The following is a 16809-nucleotide window of genomic DNA, read 5'->3' on the forward strand; positions in this document are numbered from 1 at the left end:
CCGCCAATCAGCGGGCAGCGCGGGAAAGAGCCGCTGGTCTCGCGCCGGGCAGAAGGCGGCTAACGGCTGCGGCGCGAGGCGAGGAGAGAGCAGAGGGAAAGAAACAGCCCCGCCCCTAGGAGAGAAGGGCGGGGCATTCCCGCCCCGAGGGGCCAGTCAGCCACGCCCACTCCGCGAGGGGCGGGGGAAGTCCTGCTCCGGCAGTTGGAGGAGGGGGGCGTGGAGGTGGGAGGGGGTCTCTGGGGGGGATTGAGGGAAGGGGTCTGGGGAGGGGTCTCTAGGGGATTGAAGGGAGGGGAGGGGTCTATAGGGTGGGATTGAGGAGGGTCTCTGGAGCATTGAAGGGAGTGGGATGGGGCGGGGTCTCTAGGGGATTGAAGGAGGGGAGGGGTCTATAGGGTAGGATTGAGGGGAGGGTCTCTGGGGCATTGAAGGGAGTGGGATGGGGTGGGGTCTCTAGGGGATTGAAGGGAGGGGTCTATAGGGTGGGATTGAGGGGAGGGGTCTCTGAGGCATTGAGGGGAGTGGGATGGGGTGGGGTCTCTAGGGGGATTGAAGGAGGGGTCTATAGGGTGGGATTGAGGGGAGGGTCTCTGAGGCATTGAGGGGAGTGGGATGGGGTGGGGTCTCTAGGGGATTGAAGGGAGGGGTCTATAGGGTGGGATTGAGGGGAGGGTCTCTGAGGCATTGAGGGAGTGGGATGGGGTGGGGTCTCTAGGGGATTGAAGGAGGGGTCTATAGGGTGGGATTGAGGGAGGGGTCTCTGAGGCATTGAGGGGAGTGGGATGGGGTGGGGTCTCTAGAGGGATTGAAGGGAGGGTCTATAGGGTGGGATTGAGGGGAGGGTCTCTGAGGCATTGAGGGGAGTGGGATGGGGTGGGGTCTCTAGGGGATTGAAGGGAGGGTCTATAGGGTGGGATTGAGGAGGGTCTCTGAGGCATTGAGGGAGTGGGATGGGGTGGGGTCTCTAGGGTGGGATTGAAGGGAGGGGAGGGGTCTCTGGAGCATTGAAGGGAGTGGGATGGGGTGGGGTCTCTAGGGGATTGAAGGGAGGGGTCTATAGGGTGGGATTGAGGAGGGGTCTCTGAGGCATTGAGGGGAGTGGGATGGGGTGGGGTCTCTAGGGGATTGAAGGGAGGGTCTATAGGGTAGGATTGAGGAGGGGTCTCTGGGGCATTGAAGGGAGTGGGATGGGGTGGGGTCTCTAGGGGATTGAAGGGAGGGGTCTATAGGGTGGGATTGAGGGGAGGGTCTCTGAGGCATTGAGGGGAGTGGGATGGGGTGGGGTCTCTAGGGGATTGAAGGAGGGGTCTATAGGGTGGGATTGAGGAGGGGTCTCTGAGGCATTGAGGGGAGTGGGATGGGGTGGGGTCTCTAGGGGATTGAAGGGAGGGTCTATAGGGTGGGATTGAGGGGAGGGGTCTCTGAGGCATTGAGGGGAGTGGGATGGGGTGGGGTCTCTAGGGTGGGATTGAAGGGAGGGGAGGGTCTCTGGAGCATTGAAGGAGTGGGATGGGGTGGGGTCTCTAGGGGATTGAAGGGAGGAGGGGTCTATAGGGTAGGATTGAGGAGGGGTCTCTGGGGCATTGAAGGGAGTGGGAGGGGGTGGGGTCTCTAGGGGGATTGAAGGGAGGGGTCTATAGGGTAGGATTGAGGGGAGGGGTCTCTGGGGCATTGATGGGAGTGGGATGGGGTGGGGTCTCTAGGGGGATTGAAGGGAGGGGTCTATAGGGTGGGATTGAGGAGGGGTCTCTGAGGCATTGAGGGGAGTGGGATGGGGTGGGGTCTCTAGGGTGGGATTGAAGGGAGGGGAGGGGTCTCTGGAGCATTGAAGGGAGTGGGATGGGGTGGGGTCTCTAGGGGATTGAAGGAGGGGTCTATAGGGTAGGATTGAGGAGGGTCTCGGGGGCATTGATGGGTGTGGGAGGGGGTGGGGTCTCTTGGGGGATTGACGGGAGGGGTCTCTGAGGCATTGAGGGGAGTGGGATGGGGTGGGGTCTCTAGGGGATTGAAGGGAGGGGAGGGGTCTATAGGGTAGGATTGAGGGGAGGGTCTCTGGGGCATTGAAGGGAGTGGGATGGGGTGGGGTCTCTAGGGGATTGAAGGAGGGGTCTATAGGGTAGGATTGAGGAGGGGTCTCTGGGGCATTGAAGGGAGTGGGATGGGGTGGGGTCTCTGTGGATTGAGGAGGGGTCTCTAGGGTGGGATTGAAGGGAGGGGAGGGGTCTCTGGAGCATTGAAGGGAGTGGGATGGGGTGGGGTCTCTAGGGGATTGAAGGAGGGGAGGGTCTATAGGGTGGGATTGAGGGGAGGGTCTCTGGAGCATTGAAGGGAGTGGGATGGGGTGGGGTCTCTAGGGGATTGAAGGGAGGGTCTATAGGGTGGGATTGAGGAGGGGTCTCTGAGGCATTGAGGGGAGTGGGATGGGGTGGGGTCTCTAGGGGATTGAAGGAGGGGTCTATAGGGTGGGATTGAGGAGGGGTCTCTGAGGCATTGAGGAGTGGGATGGGGTGGGGTCTCTAGGGGATTGAAGGGAGGGTCTATAGGGTGGGATTGAGGAGGGGTCTCTGAGGCATTGAGGGAGTGGGATGGGGTGGGGTCTCTAGGGTGGGATTGAAGGGAGGGGAGGGGAGGGGTCTCTGGAGCATTGAAGGGAGTGGGATGGGGTGGGGTCTCTAGGGGATTGAAGGGAGGGGAGGGGTCTATAGGGTAGGATTGAGGGAGGGTCTCTGGGGCATTGAAGGGAGTGGGATGGGGTGGGGTCTCTAGGGGATTGAAGGAGGGGTCTATAGGGTAGGATTGAGGGAGGGGTCTCTGGGGCATTGAAGGGAGTGGTATGGGGTGGGGTCTCTAGGGGGATTGAAGGGAGGGGTCTATAGGGTGGGATTGAGGGGAGGGGTCTCTGAGGCATTGAGGGGAGTGGGATGGGGTGGGGTCTCTGTGGATTGAGGGGAGGGGGAGGGGTCTCTGGGGCATTGAAGGGAGTGGAATGGGGCAGGGTCTCTAGGGGGATTGAAGGGAGGGGGAGGGGTCTATAGGGTGGGATTGAGGGGAGGGGTCTCTGGGGCATTGAAGGGAGTGGGATGGGGCAGGGTCTCTAGGGGGATTGAAGGGAGGGGTCTATAGGGTGGGATTGAGGGGAGGGGTCTCTGAGGCATTGAGGGAGTGGGATGGGGTGGGGTCTCTAGGGGATTGAAGGAGGGGTCTATAGGGTGGGATTGAGGGGAGGGGTCTCTGAGGCATTGAGGGGAGTGGGATGGGGTGGGGTCTCTAGGGGGTTTGAAGGGAGGGTCTATAGGGTGGGATTGAGGGGAAGGGGTCTGGGGAGGGGTTTTTAAGGTGGTATTGAGGAGAGGGTCAGATGGGGTGGGGTCTCTGTGGATTGAGGAGGGGTCTCTGTGGATTGAGGGGAGGGGGAGGGGTCTCTGGGGCATTGAAGGGAGTGGAATGGGGCAGGGTCTCTAGGGGGATTGAAGGGAGGGGGAGGGGTCTCTGGGGCATTGAAGGGAGTGGGATGGGGCAGGGTCTCTAGGGGGATTGAAGGGATGCACCCCCCCCTTGCTATACAAACTTCACGGCTCAGCTGTGCCACAACAGCTATTTTTCTGCCTATAAAAGCTGGGGCCGGCGTTAGGGGGCAGCAAGCAGGGCAGTTGTCCTGGGCCCCACACCACAGGGGGCCCTGCTTTGGCTTCAGCCCCAGGTAGTGGGACTCGGTGCCCTGGGCTCCAGTCCCATGTGGCAGGATTTTGGCTTTCTGCCCTGGGCCCCAGCGAGTCTAATGCTGGCCATGCTTGGTCTCCGGACCCCTGGTTGGGAACCACTGACATAGGGGATCCGGGCACAGACCCCCCCCACCCCTGAAAGGCCCATGGATTCAGTTCAGAGAAGTGGGGAGGGAGCTCACTGACCCCCCACTCCCTCCTGCCCCTTCCCCCCCTTTACCCGCAGCTCCCTCCACACACGGTGAGAACCGAGTTGCTGGGGTCTCTGCACAAGCTCCTGCCGGGCTAGGGCCTGTCACTCTTGGGCGAAGGCTTCCTTTCGTTCACACCTCCCCAGGGGTGCCCCCTCACCAGCAGAGAGGCTGGGGGCTGAACGGGCCATGGGGCCTGCCCCCCTGCCTCAGCCCTCGGGGTGGGGGTTTCCCCGCAGGGTGATATGAGGACAGGCTGTTCCCGTCCAGGCAGACCCAGCAGCCCTCCAGCTATACTAAAGCCAAGGATGCAGTTAAAGAGAAGACCTGGGGGCTGGGAGGGAATAGATGACGGCTGGAGCCATGAACAAGCGCGTGTCCTCGGAGTGCCTTGTGCGGTGTGTTTGTACAGAGCCTGGCGCGGGGGACGCCGAGCCGGACGCCCTTTGCATTCCCCCAAACAGCCACTCGAGGCCACTGTGGCTCCATTCCCTGGTAGCTGCATGGCATTAGGGGAGCAGGCAGGGGCAGAGCTGGGGCGGCTGGCGGGGGGCACTGGAAGCTCTTTGACTTTGCTCCTTGCGGCAGGAGCAGCAGCCGGCATGAATCCCTGCAGCAGAAGAAGGGCAGGCGATGATCCCGGCCTCGCCCCCTCTGCCCCCCAGCTGACAGCATCGCAGCCGGGACACCACGGTGCCGGGCAGAGACCCGCCCGAGTCAAGCGCCGCAAAACCAAACGGGAGCGCAACTCTGCCAAGTTCGGCAGGAACGCTGCGGGCGGGCCTGGCTGCAGGATGCTTCAGAGGATGCCAGCCCCGGGCTGGAGCTCGCACTGTGCCGGCCACGCCAAGTCCACCCCTCTACCAGCCATCCAAAGGGTCTCTGGCTCCAGGCCAGTCATCATAACCCAGCACAGGCTCAGCCAGCATCTGGGCATGTTTAACAGGGAGGTGAAATCAGCCGACATCGAGAGGCTGCTGGATCCCCGAAGCGAGCGAGAGACGGAGACGGAGACAAGTGCTGCGCTCCCTGGCGCAATCAGCCAGGCTTGGGACCCCTGCGCCCCTGGCCAGACATGCGCTCCAGACAGACAGCATGGGACCAGCACGCCTGCACCCCACGCAGCGGGCCAAGGGCCCCAGCCTACAGCCGCGCCCGCTGCCAGGGAGCTGGGCCCAACTCACTCTGAAACCGCAGCGGTGGAGACAGGCGAGTCCCAGGCCGAGCGCCCAGCTCCCCTGGACGAGAAGGAGAACGTCCCCCCGAGTGGGGCTGAGCCAGGCGGTGCCACGGCTGCCATGAGGGAGCTGGCCCAGGAACTCCAAACCCATCTCGACCTGACGTCGATGTTCCCAGGGCGCAACCTGATCAGCGAAAGGCGCCAGACAATACTCAGCACCCTGCTGGACCGGCACCAAACCCTGCCCGACCTCTCTGCCCTAATGGTGCATAACAAGCCGTGCGGTGGCTCTGCCCAGGGAGGTAAGGCCTGTGCCAAGGGCGTGCGGCGGGGCGGGGCGGGGGTCAGCACAGTCGTGGCATCACTACAGCTGTCATAAGCTAGGCAGGGACAGGCCTGCTTAGCCTTGGAGGGGAGACTTCCGATTGTCCCAGGGAGCGGGGTGTGGGATTCAATAGGGGGCGCTCTCCCCGGGCAGTCAGTGCTGACCCCAATCCCCCGCTGGGGCGCGAGGGGCCTGTGCTGCAGGGAGCGGGGTGGGGGGTTCACTGGGGGCGCTCTCCCCGGGCAGTCAGTGCTGACCCCAATCCCCCGCTGGGGCGCGAGGGGCCTGTGCTGCAGGGAGCGGGGTGGGGGGTTCACTGGGGGCGCTCTCCCCGGGCTGTCAGTGCTGACCCCAATCCCCCGCTGGGGCGCGAGGGGCCTGTGCTGCAGGGAGCGGGGTGGGGGGTTCAATAGGGGGCGCTCTCCCCGGGCTGTCAGTGCTGACCCCAATCCCCCGCTGGGGCGCGAGGGGCCTGTGCTGCAGGGAGCGGGGTGGGGGGTTCACTGGGGGCGCTCTCCCGGGGCTGTCAGTGCTGACCCCAATCCCCCGCTGGGGCGCGAGGGGCCTGTGCTGCAGGGAGCGGGGTGGGGGGTTCAATAGGGGGCGCTCTCCCCGGGCAGTCAGTGCTGACCCCAATCCCCCGCTGGGGCGCGAGGGGCCTGTGCTGCAGGGAGCGGGGTGGGGGGTTCACTGGGGGCGCTCTCCCCGGGCAGTCAGTGCTGACCCCAATCCCCCACTGGGGCGCGGGGGGCCTGTGCTGCAGGGAGCGGGGTGGGGGGTTCAATAGGGGGCGCTCTCCCCGGGCAGTCAGTGCTGACCCCAATCCCCCGCTGGGGCGCGATGGGCCTGTGCTGCAGGGGCTGTCAGTGCTGACCCCAATCCGCCTGTGCTGCAGGAAGCGGGGTGGGGTTCACTGGGGCGCCTCCCGGGGCTGTCAGTGCCTGTGCTGCAGGGAGCGGGGTGGGGGGTTCAATAGGGGGCGCTCTCCCCGGGCAGTCAGTGCTGACCCCAAAGGCCTGTGCTGCAGGGAGCGGGGTGGGGGTTCACTGGGGGCGCTCTCCCGGGGCTGTCAGTGCTGACCCCAATCCCCCACTGGGGCGCGATGGGCCTGTGCTGCAGGGAGCGGGGTGGGGGGTTCACTGGGGGCGCTCTCCCGGGGCTGTCAGTGCCGGCCCCGCTGGGGCACTAAGTCTTTCAGGTGCACAGCCCAGCCCCGGCACTTTAATTCAAGTTCCCTGGGGTCTGTCCCCCAGAGTTGGGGCACTAGTCCTGCTGCCCTGGCCTCATCTCCCCATGGCAGTTTCTCTAGTTTGCATCCCAGGTCCCCCCGAGAGGCAGGTGCAGCGACTCTGCGGTTTGGGGCTGGGGGGGGCCGATTGGTGCATTTCCCCCCAGAGGCGGGTGCAGCGACTCTGCGGTTCGGGGCTGGGGGGGCCGATTGGTGCATTTCCCCCCAGAGGCGGGTGCAGCGACTCTGCGGTTCGGGGCTGGGGGGGCCGATTGGTGCATTTCCCCCCAGAGGCGGGTGCAGCGACTCTGCGGTTCAGGGCTGGGGGGGCCGATTGGTGCATTTCCCCCCAGAGGCGGGTGCAGCGACTCTGCGGTTCGGGGCTGGGGGGGCCGATTGGTGCATTTCCCCCCAGAGGCGGGTGCAGCGACTCTGCGGTTCGGGGCTGGGGGGGCCGATTGGTGCATTTCCCCCCAGAGGCGGGTGCAGCGACTCTGAGGTTCGGGGCTGGGGGGGCCGATTGGTGCATTTCCCCCCAGAGGCGGGTGCAGCGACTCTGCGGTTCGGGGCTGGGGGGGCCGATTGGTGCATTTCCCCCCAGAGGCAGGTGCAGCGACTCTGCGGTTCGGGGCTGGGGGGGCCGATTGGTGCATTTCCCCCCAGAGGCGGGTGCAGCGACTCTGCCGTTCGGGGCTGGAGGAGGGGAGGCAGATTCGTATTCTGAAGAGGCGTCCGGCCCACACTGCGTTTGATTCCTGCGTTTGCTCAGCCTCCTCGTTTTCTGCTGCCCTTAGCTCTCAGGAGCCCAGGTGCCAGGGGGCAGGAGCTGCTGTGGGATACGGGATCGAGTGGCAGCGGGAACTCTGAACAGGGCATTTCGGGGAAGAGGAGAAGGGGGCAGGACGTGCAGGCCTTCAGGTGCGCCAGCCCTACGCACACGGTCATGAAAACGGTGAGTGCCCTGTGGTCCCTGGAAAGCCCCCTGCCCCAGAACCTAGTGGCTGGAGGGCCATAAAGGCACCTTCCTCCATCAGTGGGGCAGCCAGCCCCAAACCCTCCTACCTGCGGGGTTGATAGCTCAGTGGTTTGAGCACTGGCCTGCTAAACCCAGAGTTGTGAGTTCAGCCCTTGAGGGGGCCACTTAGGGATTGGGGCAAAATCAGTCCTTGGCCCTGCTAGTGAAGGGGGCTGGACTCGATGGCCTTTCGGGGTCTCTTCCAGCTCTAGGAGACAGGAATAGCTCCGTATATTTATCTATTTAATCCACAGGCCTGTCACTAGGCCTGCCTGGCCCATTTCCAGTGCGGCTCCGGGGGACAGGGAGAGGACGCAGTGACTTTCCAAGGTGTGTGTGTGGGGGGGTGTCTTTGCCTGACTGACTCGCGTGCATGGCACCATGCGTGCGGCACTGGTGAGGGACAGAGATCAGCTAGGTAAGATGAGAGCGGAGGGCCTCTGCCCATGGGGAGCTGGAGACGGCTGGTCGGGCAGAGCTGGCCTTGCCTCGCAGGGATGTGTGGGCCGTGACTCGGGAGCCCCGGGGCTGCGCTGCAGTCACTACAGACTCACTAAGCCAGTCCCGCTGCAGAGCACCCCAGTGCGGAGCACCCCAGTCCAGCCCCACATGCCCCGCTGGAGCCAGGCACACCGGAGCACACTGCCCGCACAAGGGGCAGTCAGCAGAAGGTCCCTGCCACCCCCAGCATTTGCCCTGTTGGCTGGCATGCCGTCCTCCTCCTGCTGGACGAGCTGTGACGAACAAAATGCACCAGGTGTCACGGGGTCCCCGGGCGCTGCTCTGGAGCTGCTCCCCACCGAGCCAGGCAGGACTCTGGGAGCCTCCTCCCCCTCGGAGCAGCCTGGCTGCAGGGCAAGAAGCTCCCCCGGCTTCACCTCCTGGGTCTCTCCTTGGAGCATTCAGCATCCTCTGCCCCTCCGTGCGCTTCCCCCAGCGAGTCCCCCCGGCGGGGTCCTGGGGGGCCACAGGGTCCTGCCCCCCCACTGCGCAGGCAGACGTGACTCTCAGCCAGCCGGGGACACAGAGGTTTATTCGATGACAGGAACAGGGTCTAACACAGAGCTTGTAGGTACCGCGAGCCGGACCCCTCGGCCGGGTCCATTCTGGGGGGCAGTGAGCCAGACCCCCACGTCTGCCCTCACTCCTCGTCCCCAGCCAGCCCCAGACTGACACCCCCTCCAGCCCCTCCTCTGCTCAGCTCCTTTCCCGGGCCAGGAGGTCACCTGACCTCTTTGTCTCCAACACCTTCAGCTGGCACCTTTGCAGGGGAGGGGCCCAGGCCAGCAGTTGCTAGGAGACAGTGTCAGGCATTTAGGTGCACTGGCCCCTTCCTCTGCAGCAATCACCCCCCTGATCCCCCCACCTGGATATTAAGAACTGCCGAGGGGACACTGAGGCACCAACACCGGATTCAGAGGGAACATTCAGAACAGTCCCAGCTCGTCACACAAGCCAGCCCCCTTCTCTTTCCATGCAGGGGGAGAGGAGAGCGACCCGAAGGGAGGACCTGGAATCCCTTGGCGCACGCGAGCCATTTGGCCGGCACAGCCTGCACCCCACAGCAGCTCCGTCTGACCACGCACTCTTGTCCGGCTCTGCCCTACACACAGGCACCATAGCCACCTTCGCCCCGGAAGCACCAGGCCCCCTGCCCAGAGCCGCTCAATGCTGCAGGAGATCCTGGGAAGCCATCTGGGAGCCCAGGACCGGGCTAGAGAGAGCCAGCATGGCCGTTAGGCCGGCCCAAAAGGAGCATGGCTCCGAGGGACACGGTCAGGGGCACTGGATGCCATTCGCAGCTGGGGATTCGGGGCGGAGCTCGGGTCTGGCCAGCAGGAGCCCTGCGCGGTGCCCCTTGGCGGAGCCCCCCCAGTACCCCTGTGCCCACTGGCTGAGCCCAGAGCTGTGGCAGGTGCTGCAGACCCAGACCCAGACCCAGACCCAGAGCAAGCGGCCCCCACCGGAGCTACACGCTTCCCAGAGCACAGCGAGAGCCGGCCCGGAGACGCAGCCCTCCTGCGATGTGCTGAGAAGCATCTGGAGCCCCAGCCAGGCAGCAGAGGTCCTGGCCCCCCGGGCGCTGGCGTGGCCTCGGCCGGGGCACAGGGCTGTCTCCTGGGAGCTGTGCTCAGAGCCAGCGCCCCTCCCGCAGGCCTGCTGGCAGCACAGGCAGGGGCCTCGCCTGGAACCGCTCCTGCCCCCCCGCGAGGCTCGGCAGCCCAGGCTGCTGTCGGTGCTGGGCAGGCCCGGAGACCACGGCCAGAAGCCGGCATCCGTGGAGCCCGTGAGAGCCCCCACCTTCTACCAGCCCTGGGACTCCGGAGCCAGGGGGGAAGGCTGCCCCCGTGCTGGGGGGTGGGGGAGCAGGTTCCCCCTGGGGGGGGCCCAGCAGCTCTGCGCGCTCCAGCAGCTGCCCATGTCCTTCTTCCCCCCGTCGGAGGCGCTGGAGCGCGGCCGCTCGCCGCCACCCACGCTGCACGGCTACCGGCTGGAGGAGGGCAGCCCGGAGGCCTGGGTCTTCCCCCGCATGAAGCTGTACTGACGGGGGGGTGAAGGGCTTTGGGAGCCTGGCACCCCTGGCTAGATTGGGGCGCTCGCTGCCCCCTCCGGCCCCTCGGAGCCCCGTGCGGCGTCAGTCACAGCCCCGCTCTGTCCCCTGGGGTCCCTCAGGCCACCTCCCCAGCAGGGCCCCCCGAGCCGAGCCCATGTTCAGAGGCTCCTCAATAAAGCCAGTTGTCAATGACGGCACTGTGGGGGTTTCCTTGGAGTCCCCCACGCCCGGCTGGGGGGCAGGTTCCACTTCCCCCGCTCGCCAGCCCCGTTCCCAGGCGCCCACTTGGGATTAGCACGGGGGGGGGGGGGATTAGCCTGAGGGCCACATTGGGTTCCCGAGATTGTATGGAGGGCCGGTCAGGGGAGGCTGTGCCCCCCCAAACAGCCAGGCGTGGCCCGGCTCCCACCCCCTAGCCGACCCCCCTGCTTCTCACCCCCTGACTGCCCCCCCGGACTCCTGCCCCATCCAACCCCCCGTTCCTGTCCCCTGACGGCCCCCCCAAGACCCCTACCCCATCCACTCCTCCCTGTCCCCTGACGGCTCCCAGACCCCCCGCCCCTGACAGCTCCCCACTCCCCATCCAACCCCTCCTCTCATTCCTGACTGCTCCCCCGGGACTCCTGCCCCATCCAACCACCCCATTCTCCGTGTCCCCTGTCAGCCCCGCCACCCCATCCAACCCCCTTTCCTGTCCCCTGACTGCCCCCGGACTCCTGCCCCATTCAACCCCGTTCCTGTCCCCTGACGGCCCCCAAGACCCCTACCCCATCCACTCCTCCCTGTCCCCTGACGGCTCCCAGACCCCGCCCCTGACAGCCCCACTGCCCCATCCAACCCCCTTTCCTGTCCCCTGACTGCCCCCGGACTCCTGCCCGCATTCAACCCCCCGTTCCCCGCCATCTGACTGCCCTGACCCTATCCACACCTTCGCCCCCTCACCACCCCCAAAGTCCTCTGCCCTCTATCCAACCCCCCCCCCCCAGCCCCCAGCCGCCGTACTTTGCAGCCGGAAGCACTCGTGGCTGGTGGTGCTACAGCCGCGCCACCCAGAGCACCAAGACAGGCAGCCGCGCCGCCCGGCCGGAGCCAGCCCCCGCCACCGCGCAGCACAGAGAGCGGGTGTGAAGGAGTAGGAAGCACAGACTGCCTGTGCGGGGGAGGGGAGAGCCAGAGGTTTAGGTGAAGATGCAGGAATTCAACTGTGAGCTGAGCTTGGCCTGGGGGAGGGGAGGTGACACCTCTGGCCAGGGGAGACAAAGGAAGGAGGCGGAGGAGAGAGGAGGGGCCGGAGAGGACTGGGAGAAGAAGGTGGGCTGGAGAAGAGAGGGGAGTCAGGAGACCGAGCTCTGATCCCCGGGGGGGGGCTGTGAGGCCCCCCAAGATGGGCCTAACCGGGGATTCTGGTTATCTGTGCCTGCAAGACCTGTGTGGGACTGTGTTCCTGTCGTCTAAATAAACCTTCTGCTTTACTGGATGGCTGAGAGTCCTGGTGAATCGTAGGGAGCACGGGGGTGAAGGCCCTGGGTCCCCCACACTCCGTGACAACTGGTGGCAGCGGTGGGATCGGCAGCACCCCGTGGACGGCGCTTCCTGCAGTAAGTGACTGGGGAGCAGTAAAACGAAGGGGCGATTCACCCCTGGGAGAGTGTGGCCGGAGAGCAGGACTTTGCAGTAACAGGGTCCCCCCGGGGGATCACAGTGAGCGATCCCAGGGGCGAAGGAGTCTGCAGCTCGACCCTGGCAGAGAGGGGGTGACCTCAAGGACTGGCACACTAGGGGTCCCCCTGGAACCCGTGGGGAGCGGCGAGCACCCCGGCCTGCGAGTGGCCAGCAGGAAGATGTATTCCCAGAAGCGCAAGTGTGAGCTGGTGGAGCTGTGCAAGCAGGGGGGGCTGCGCCATGGGAAGCTCACCAAGGCCCAGCTGATTGCCCGGCTGGAGGAGAGAGATCGCAGGAATGAACCGGTCCCTGTCTCTGAGGGAAGCAGCCGGGCAGATGCAGCGCAGGCCCCAGTGTCTGTACCCGCTGGGAGTGGCCAGTCGGCGGATGAGGGCTCCTCGAGACCCCCCACCCCTAGGCCTAGGGGGAGGGGGAGGAGGAGCCCAGCTACCGAGGGCACCGTGACCCCCCCGGCCAGCCGGGGATCGTCCCGGCGACGCTCGGCCTCCGTGGAACTCAGGCGGCTGGAGTTGGAGAGAGAGATCAAACGGATGGAGATGGAGGAGCGTAAGGAGCTGAGGGCATATGAGGAAAGACAAAGCCAGCGTGAATACGAGGCGAGAGAGAAGGAGAAGCAACAGCAACGTGAATTTGAGGACAGGGAGAAGCAGCGTGAATTCGAGCTGGCCATGGCCCAGCTGAACAACAGGGAGGCCCCGGCTGCGGTGAGTGAGGGGGGGCCCAAGCCTACAAAGAGCTTCGATAAGAACTTCCTGGCCCCGCGTAAGGAGGGGGAGGACATAGACACCTTCCTGACGGCCTTTGAGAACGCCTGTGAGCTGCACCAGGTTGACCCCGCAGACAGGATCCGGCGCCTCACCCCCTTACTGGACTCCACCGCCGTGGAGGTGTACAGCCGAATGAGAGGGGAGGAGGCGCGGGACTACAACCTGTTCAAAGAGGCCCTGCTCCGCGAGTTTGGGCTGACCCCGGAGATGTACCGGAAGAGGTTCCGGGGTCAACGTAAGACCCGGGAGGTCACATACCTGCAACTGGTCAACCGGGCGCAGGGGTACGCCCGCAAGTGGACGGCTGGGGCCCAAACTAGAGAGGACCTGCTTGACCTAGTCGTACTGGAGCACCTGTATGCGCAGTGCCCGTCTGACCTGAAGCAGTGGCTGATGGACCGGAAGCCGGAGAACCCGCAGCATGCAGGCCGGCTGGCCGACCAATACCTGGACAGTCGGGCAGGGGATGGCAGGGAGGAGTCTCGAAGGAGCAGATCTGCCTCAACGCAGAGAGAGAGTCACCATGGGACTTCCCAGAAGGAGCCGAGGGAGGGCCCCCACCAAAGGGAAGCATCTGGCGTCAGGTCCAGCCGTCCCCCTCGAGGGGACCCACGAGACATGGGCTGCTATCAATGTGGCCAACTGGGCCACGTACGGGGCCAGTGCCCCAAGCTCCGGGACAAACTGAGCAGACCAACCCCACACCGGGTCAACTTGGTAGAGACCCAGCCGGATGAGGGGCAGCGGTCGCACGAAAGGGGGGTGGGCCGCGTACTTCTGCAAAGGAGGGAGGGGGGCCCCGGGTCGACCCCTCCGAGGGGCTGGATGCTCCCAGCCCTGAGTTTGGGGTTTACAGGGTGGGCACGGGACTACCCCTCCGGAGCGGGTGCCTTGTTCCCCTGGAGGTAGACGGGAAGGAGGTCACTGGGTACTGGGATACGGGCGCAGAGGTGACGCTGGCCCGGCCGCAGGTGGTGGGCTCAGGTCGGATGGTGCCCAACACCTACCTGAACCTGAGGGGTGTGATCGGGACCCCATTCAAGGTGCCTGTCGCGAGGGTACACCTAAAGTGGGGGGACAAGGAGGGCTTCAAGGACGTGGGGGTACACTCACATTTGCCCACGGAGGTGTTAATGGGGGGGGACCTCGAGGACTGGCCAAGTAACACCCAGGGTACCCTGGCCGTGAACCGTAGTCAGGGTCGACGCAGGGCTCTGCACCCTGACCCCGGGGAAAGTACTTTGGCCGAGACACCGGACCCTGACCCGGTAGGGAGGGAACGCCCAGGGACAGGGCTCAGAGAGGCTGCGGCCGCAGACCCAGCCGGTGAGAGAGAACAGATCCCCGCCCCTGCCCCAGCGGCTGAGTACCAGGCCGCGGTGCGGGAAGACCCCTCCTTGCGGAGGATAAGGGACCTGGCCAACCTCGGGGGGGGACAGACCATGGGACGAGGTGGCCGGAAAAGGTTCCTGTGGGAGAAGGGGCTCCTGTACCGAGAATGGGCTCCCCCAGGGAAGATGGAGTCAGGGGGGATCAGGAGGCAGCTGGTGGTACCCCAGGAGTATCGCCACCAGCTGCTGTGCCAGGCCCATGACATTCCCCCCTCAGGGCACCAGGGAGCCTGGCGTACCCAGCAGCGGCTGCTGCAGAACTATTACTGGCCTGGGGTCTTTGCCCATGTCCGGCAGCACTGCCGCTCCTGTGGCCCCTGCCAGAGGGGGAGGAAGGCCCGGGACAGGGGGGAGATGGCTGTAAGATCCGGGCCCCGCCCCGAGGAGCCTGTCCAGAGGGGGGCCAGGGTCAGAAGGGGGGCTCTGAACCGAGAGAACCCGAATCACAGCCCCCCAGACTGGAACGTGGGGAGAAGGCCCCAGCCCAGGGTGCACCCCAGGGGTACTGGGGTGGGGAAAGGGCGCGGGCGGCATAAGGTTGTAGGTGGGTCCGAACTTCCCCGGGTCACTGGCTGGAGTGACCCCGCTCAGTTCAGTCTCGAAGGGGGGAGAGATGTGAAGGAGTAGGAAGCACAGACTGCCTGTGCGGGGGAGGGGAGAGCCAGAGGTTTAGGTGAAGATGCAGGAATTCAACTGTGAGCTGAGCTTGGCCTGGGGGAGGGGAGGTGACACCTCTGGCCAGGGGAGACAAAGGAAGGAGGCGGAGGAGAGAGGAGGGGCCGGAGAGGACTGGGAGAAGAAGGTGGGCTGGAGAAGAGAGGGGAGTCAGGAGACCGAGCTCTGATCCCCGGGGGGGGCTGTGAGGCCCCCCAAGATGGGCCTAACCGGGGAATCTGGTTATCTGTGCCTGCAAGACCTGTGTGGGACTGTGTTCCTGTCGTCTAAATAAACCTTCTGCTTTACTGGATGGCTGAGAGTCCTGGTGAATCGTAGGGAGCACGGGGGTGAAGGCCCTGGGTCCCAGGCAGCCGCGCCGCCCGGCCGGAGCCAGCCCCCGCCACCGCGCAGCACAGAGAGCGGGGCAGGCAGCCGCGCCGCCCGGCCGGAGCGAGCCACCACCACCGCGCAGCACAGAGAGCGGGTCAGGCAGCCGCGCCGCCCGGCCGGAGCCAGCCACCACCACCGCGCAGCACAGAGACCGGGTCAGGCAGCCGCGCCCGGCCGAGCCAGCCCCCGCCACCGCGCAGCACAGAGTCCGGGTCAGGCAGCCGCGCCGCCCGGCCGGAGCCAGCCACCAGCACCGCGCAGCACAGAGAGCGGGTCTGGCAGCCGCGCCGCCCGGCCGGAGCCAGCCCCCGCCACCGCGCAGCAGCACAGAGACCGGGTCAGGCAGCCGCGCGCCCGGCCGGAGCCAGCCACCAGCACCGCGCAGCACAGAGACCGGGTCAGGCAGCCGCGCCGCCGCCGAGCCAGCCACCGCCACCGCGCAGCACAGAGACCAGGTCAGGCAGCCGCGCGCCGCCGGAGCCAGCCACCGCCACCGCGCAGCACAGAGACCGGGTCAGGCAGCCGCGCCGCCGCCGAGCCAGCCCCGCCACCGCGCAGCACAGAGACCGGTCAGGCAGCCGCGCCGCCGCCGGAGCCAGCCCCGCCACGCGCGCAGCACAGAGACCGGGTCAGGCAGCCGCGCCGCCGGCCGAGCCAGCCCCGCCACCGCGCAGCACAGAGACCGGGTCAGGCAGCCGCGCCCGGCCGGGAGCCAGCCACCGCCACCGCGCAGCACAGAGACCGGGTCAGGCAGCCGCGCCGCCCGGCCGGAGCCAGCCACCGCCACCGCGCAGCACAGAGACCGGGTCAGGCAGCCGCGCCGCCCGGCCGGAGCCAGCCCCCACCACCGCGCAGCACAGAGAGCGGGTCAGGCAGCCGCGCCGCCCGGCCGGAGCCAGCCCCCGCCACCGCGCAGCACAGAGACCGGGTCAGGCAGCCGCGCCGCCCGGCCGGAGCCAGCCACCAGCACCGCGCAGCACAGAGAGCGGGTCTGGCAGCCGCGCCGCCCGGCCGGAGCCAGCCCCCGCCACCGCGCAGCACAGAGACCGGGTCAGGCAGCCGCGCCGCCCGGCCGGAGCCAGGCCCCAGCACCGCGCAGCACAGAGACCGGGTCAGGCAGCCGCGCCGCCCGGCCGGAGCCAGCCACCGCCACCGCGCAGCACAGAGACCGGGTCAGGCAGCCGCGCCGCCCGGCCGAGCCAGCCACCGCCACCGCGCAGCACAGAGACCGGGTCAGGCAGCCGCGGCCGCCGGAGCCAGCCCGCCACCGCGCAGCACAGAGACCGGGTCAGGCAGCCGCGCCCGGCCGGAGCCAGCCCAGCCACCGCGCAGCACAGAGACCGGGTCAGGAGCCGCGCCGCCCGGCCGGAGCCAGCCCGCCACCGCGCAGCACAGAGACCGGGTCAGGCAGCCGCGCCGCGCCGAGCCAGCCCCGCCACCGCGCAGCACAGAGACCGGGTCAGGCAGCCGCGCCGCCCGGCCGGAGCCAGCCACCGCCACCGCGCAGCACAGAGACCGGGTCAGGCAGCCGCGCCGCCCGGCCTGAGCAAGCCACCGCCACCGCGCAGCACAGAGCACCGGGTCAGGCAGCCGCGCCGCCCAGCTGGAGCCAGCCACGCACCGCGCAGCACAGAGCGCCGGGTCAGGCAGCCGCGCCGCCCGGCTGGAGCCAGCCACGCACCGTGTAGCACAGAGCACCGGGT

At 66.7% G+C, this 16809-nt stretch overlaps 1 protein-coding gene across 4 annotated transcripts; it reads left to right on the forward strand.

Moving 5' to 3' along the window:
• The first annotated feature begins 101 nt into the window (after positions 1-101).
• Positions 102-10410, forward strand: PRR19 (proline rich 19). 4 transcript variants are annotated; one of them, XM_039512759.1, is made up of 4 exons: positions 102-225; positions 4505-5398; positions 7444-7601; positions 9145-10410. In XM_039512759.1, the coding sequence occupies exons 2-4, from the start codon at positions 4519-4521 to the stop codon at positions 10207-10209; spliced, it is 2103 nt and encodes a 700-aa protein (XP_039368693.1). In that variant the 5' UTR covers positions 102-225; positions 4505-4518; the 3' UTR covers positions 10210-10410. The 4 variants fall into 4 exon arrangements, with proteins under 4 accessions (XP_039368693.1, XP_039368694.1, XP_039368695.1 ...); XM_039512760.1 differs by lacking the exon at positions 102-225 and adding an exon at positions 3561-3703; XM_039512761.1 differs by lacking the exon at positions 102-225 and adding an exon at positions 3803-3966.
• Positions 10411-16809: the final 6399 nt, after the last annotated feature.

This window comes from Mauremys reevesii, linkage group 24, assembly GCF_016161935.1.
Source record: "Mauremys reevesii isolate NIE-2019 linkage group 24, ASM1616193v1, whole genome shotgun sequence".
NCBI lineage: Eukaryota > Metazoa > Chordata > Testudines > Geoemydidae > Mauremys > Mauremys reevesii.

Bases quoted from the DNA above. Each gene is read 5' to 3' on its own strand.
- PRR19 (XM_039512758.1), top strand. From the start codon at position 4,162: ATGAGGACAGGCTGTTCCCGTCCAGGCAGACCCAGCAGCCCTCCAGCT. The intron at 5,399-7,443 runs GTAAGGCCTGTG...TGCTGCCCTTAG, and splicing joins CGGTGGCTCTGCCCAGGGAG to CTCTCAGGAGCCCAGGTGCC. The intron at 7,602-9,144 runs GTGAGTGCCCTG...CTTTCCATGCAG, and splicing joins CGCACACGGTCATGAAAACG to GGGGAGAGGAGAGCGACCCG.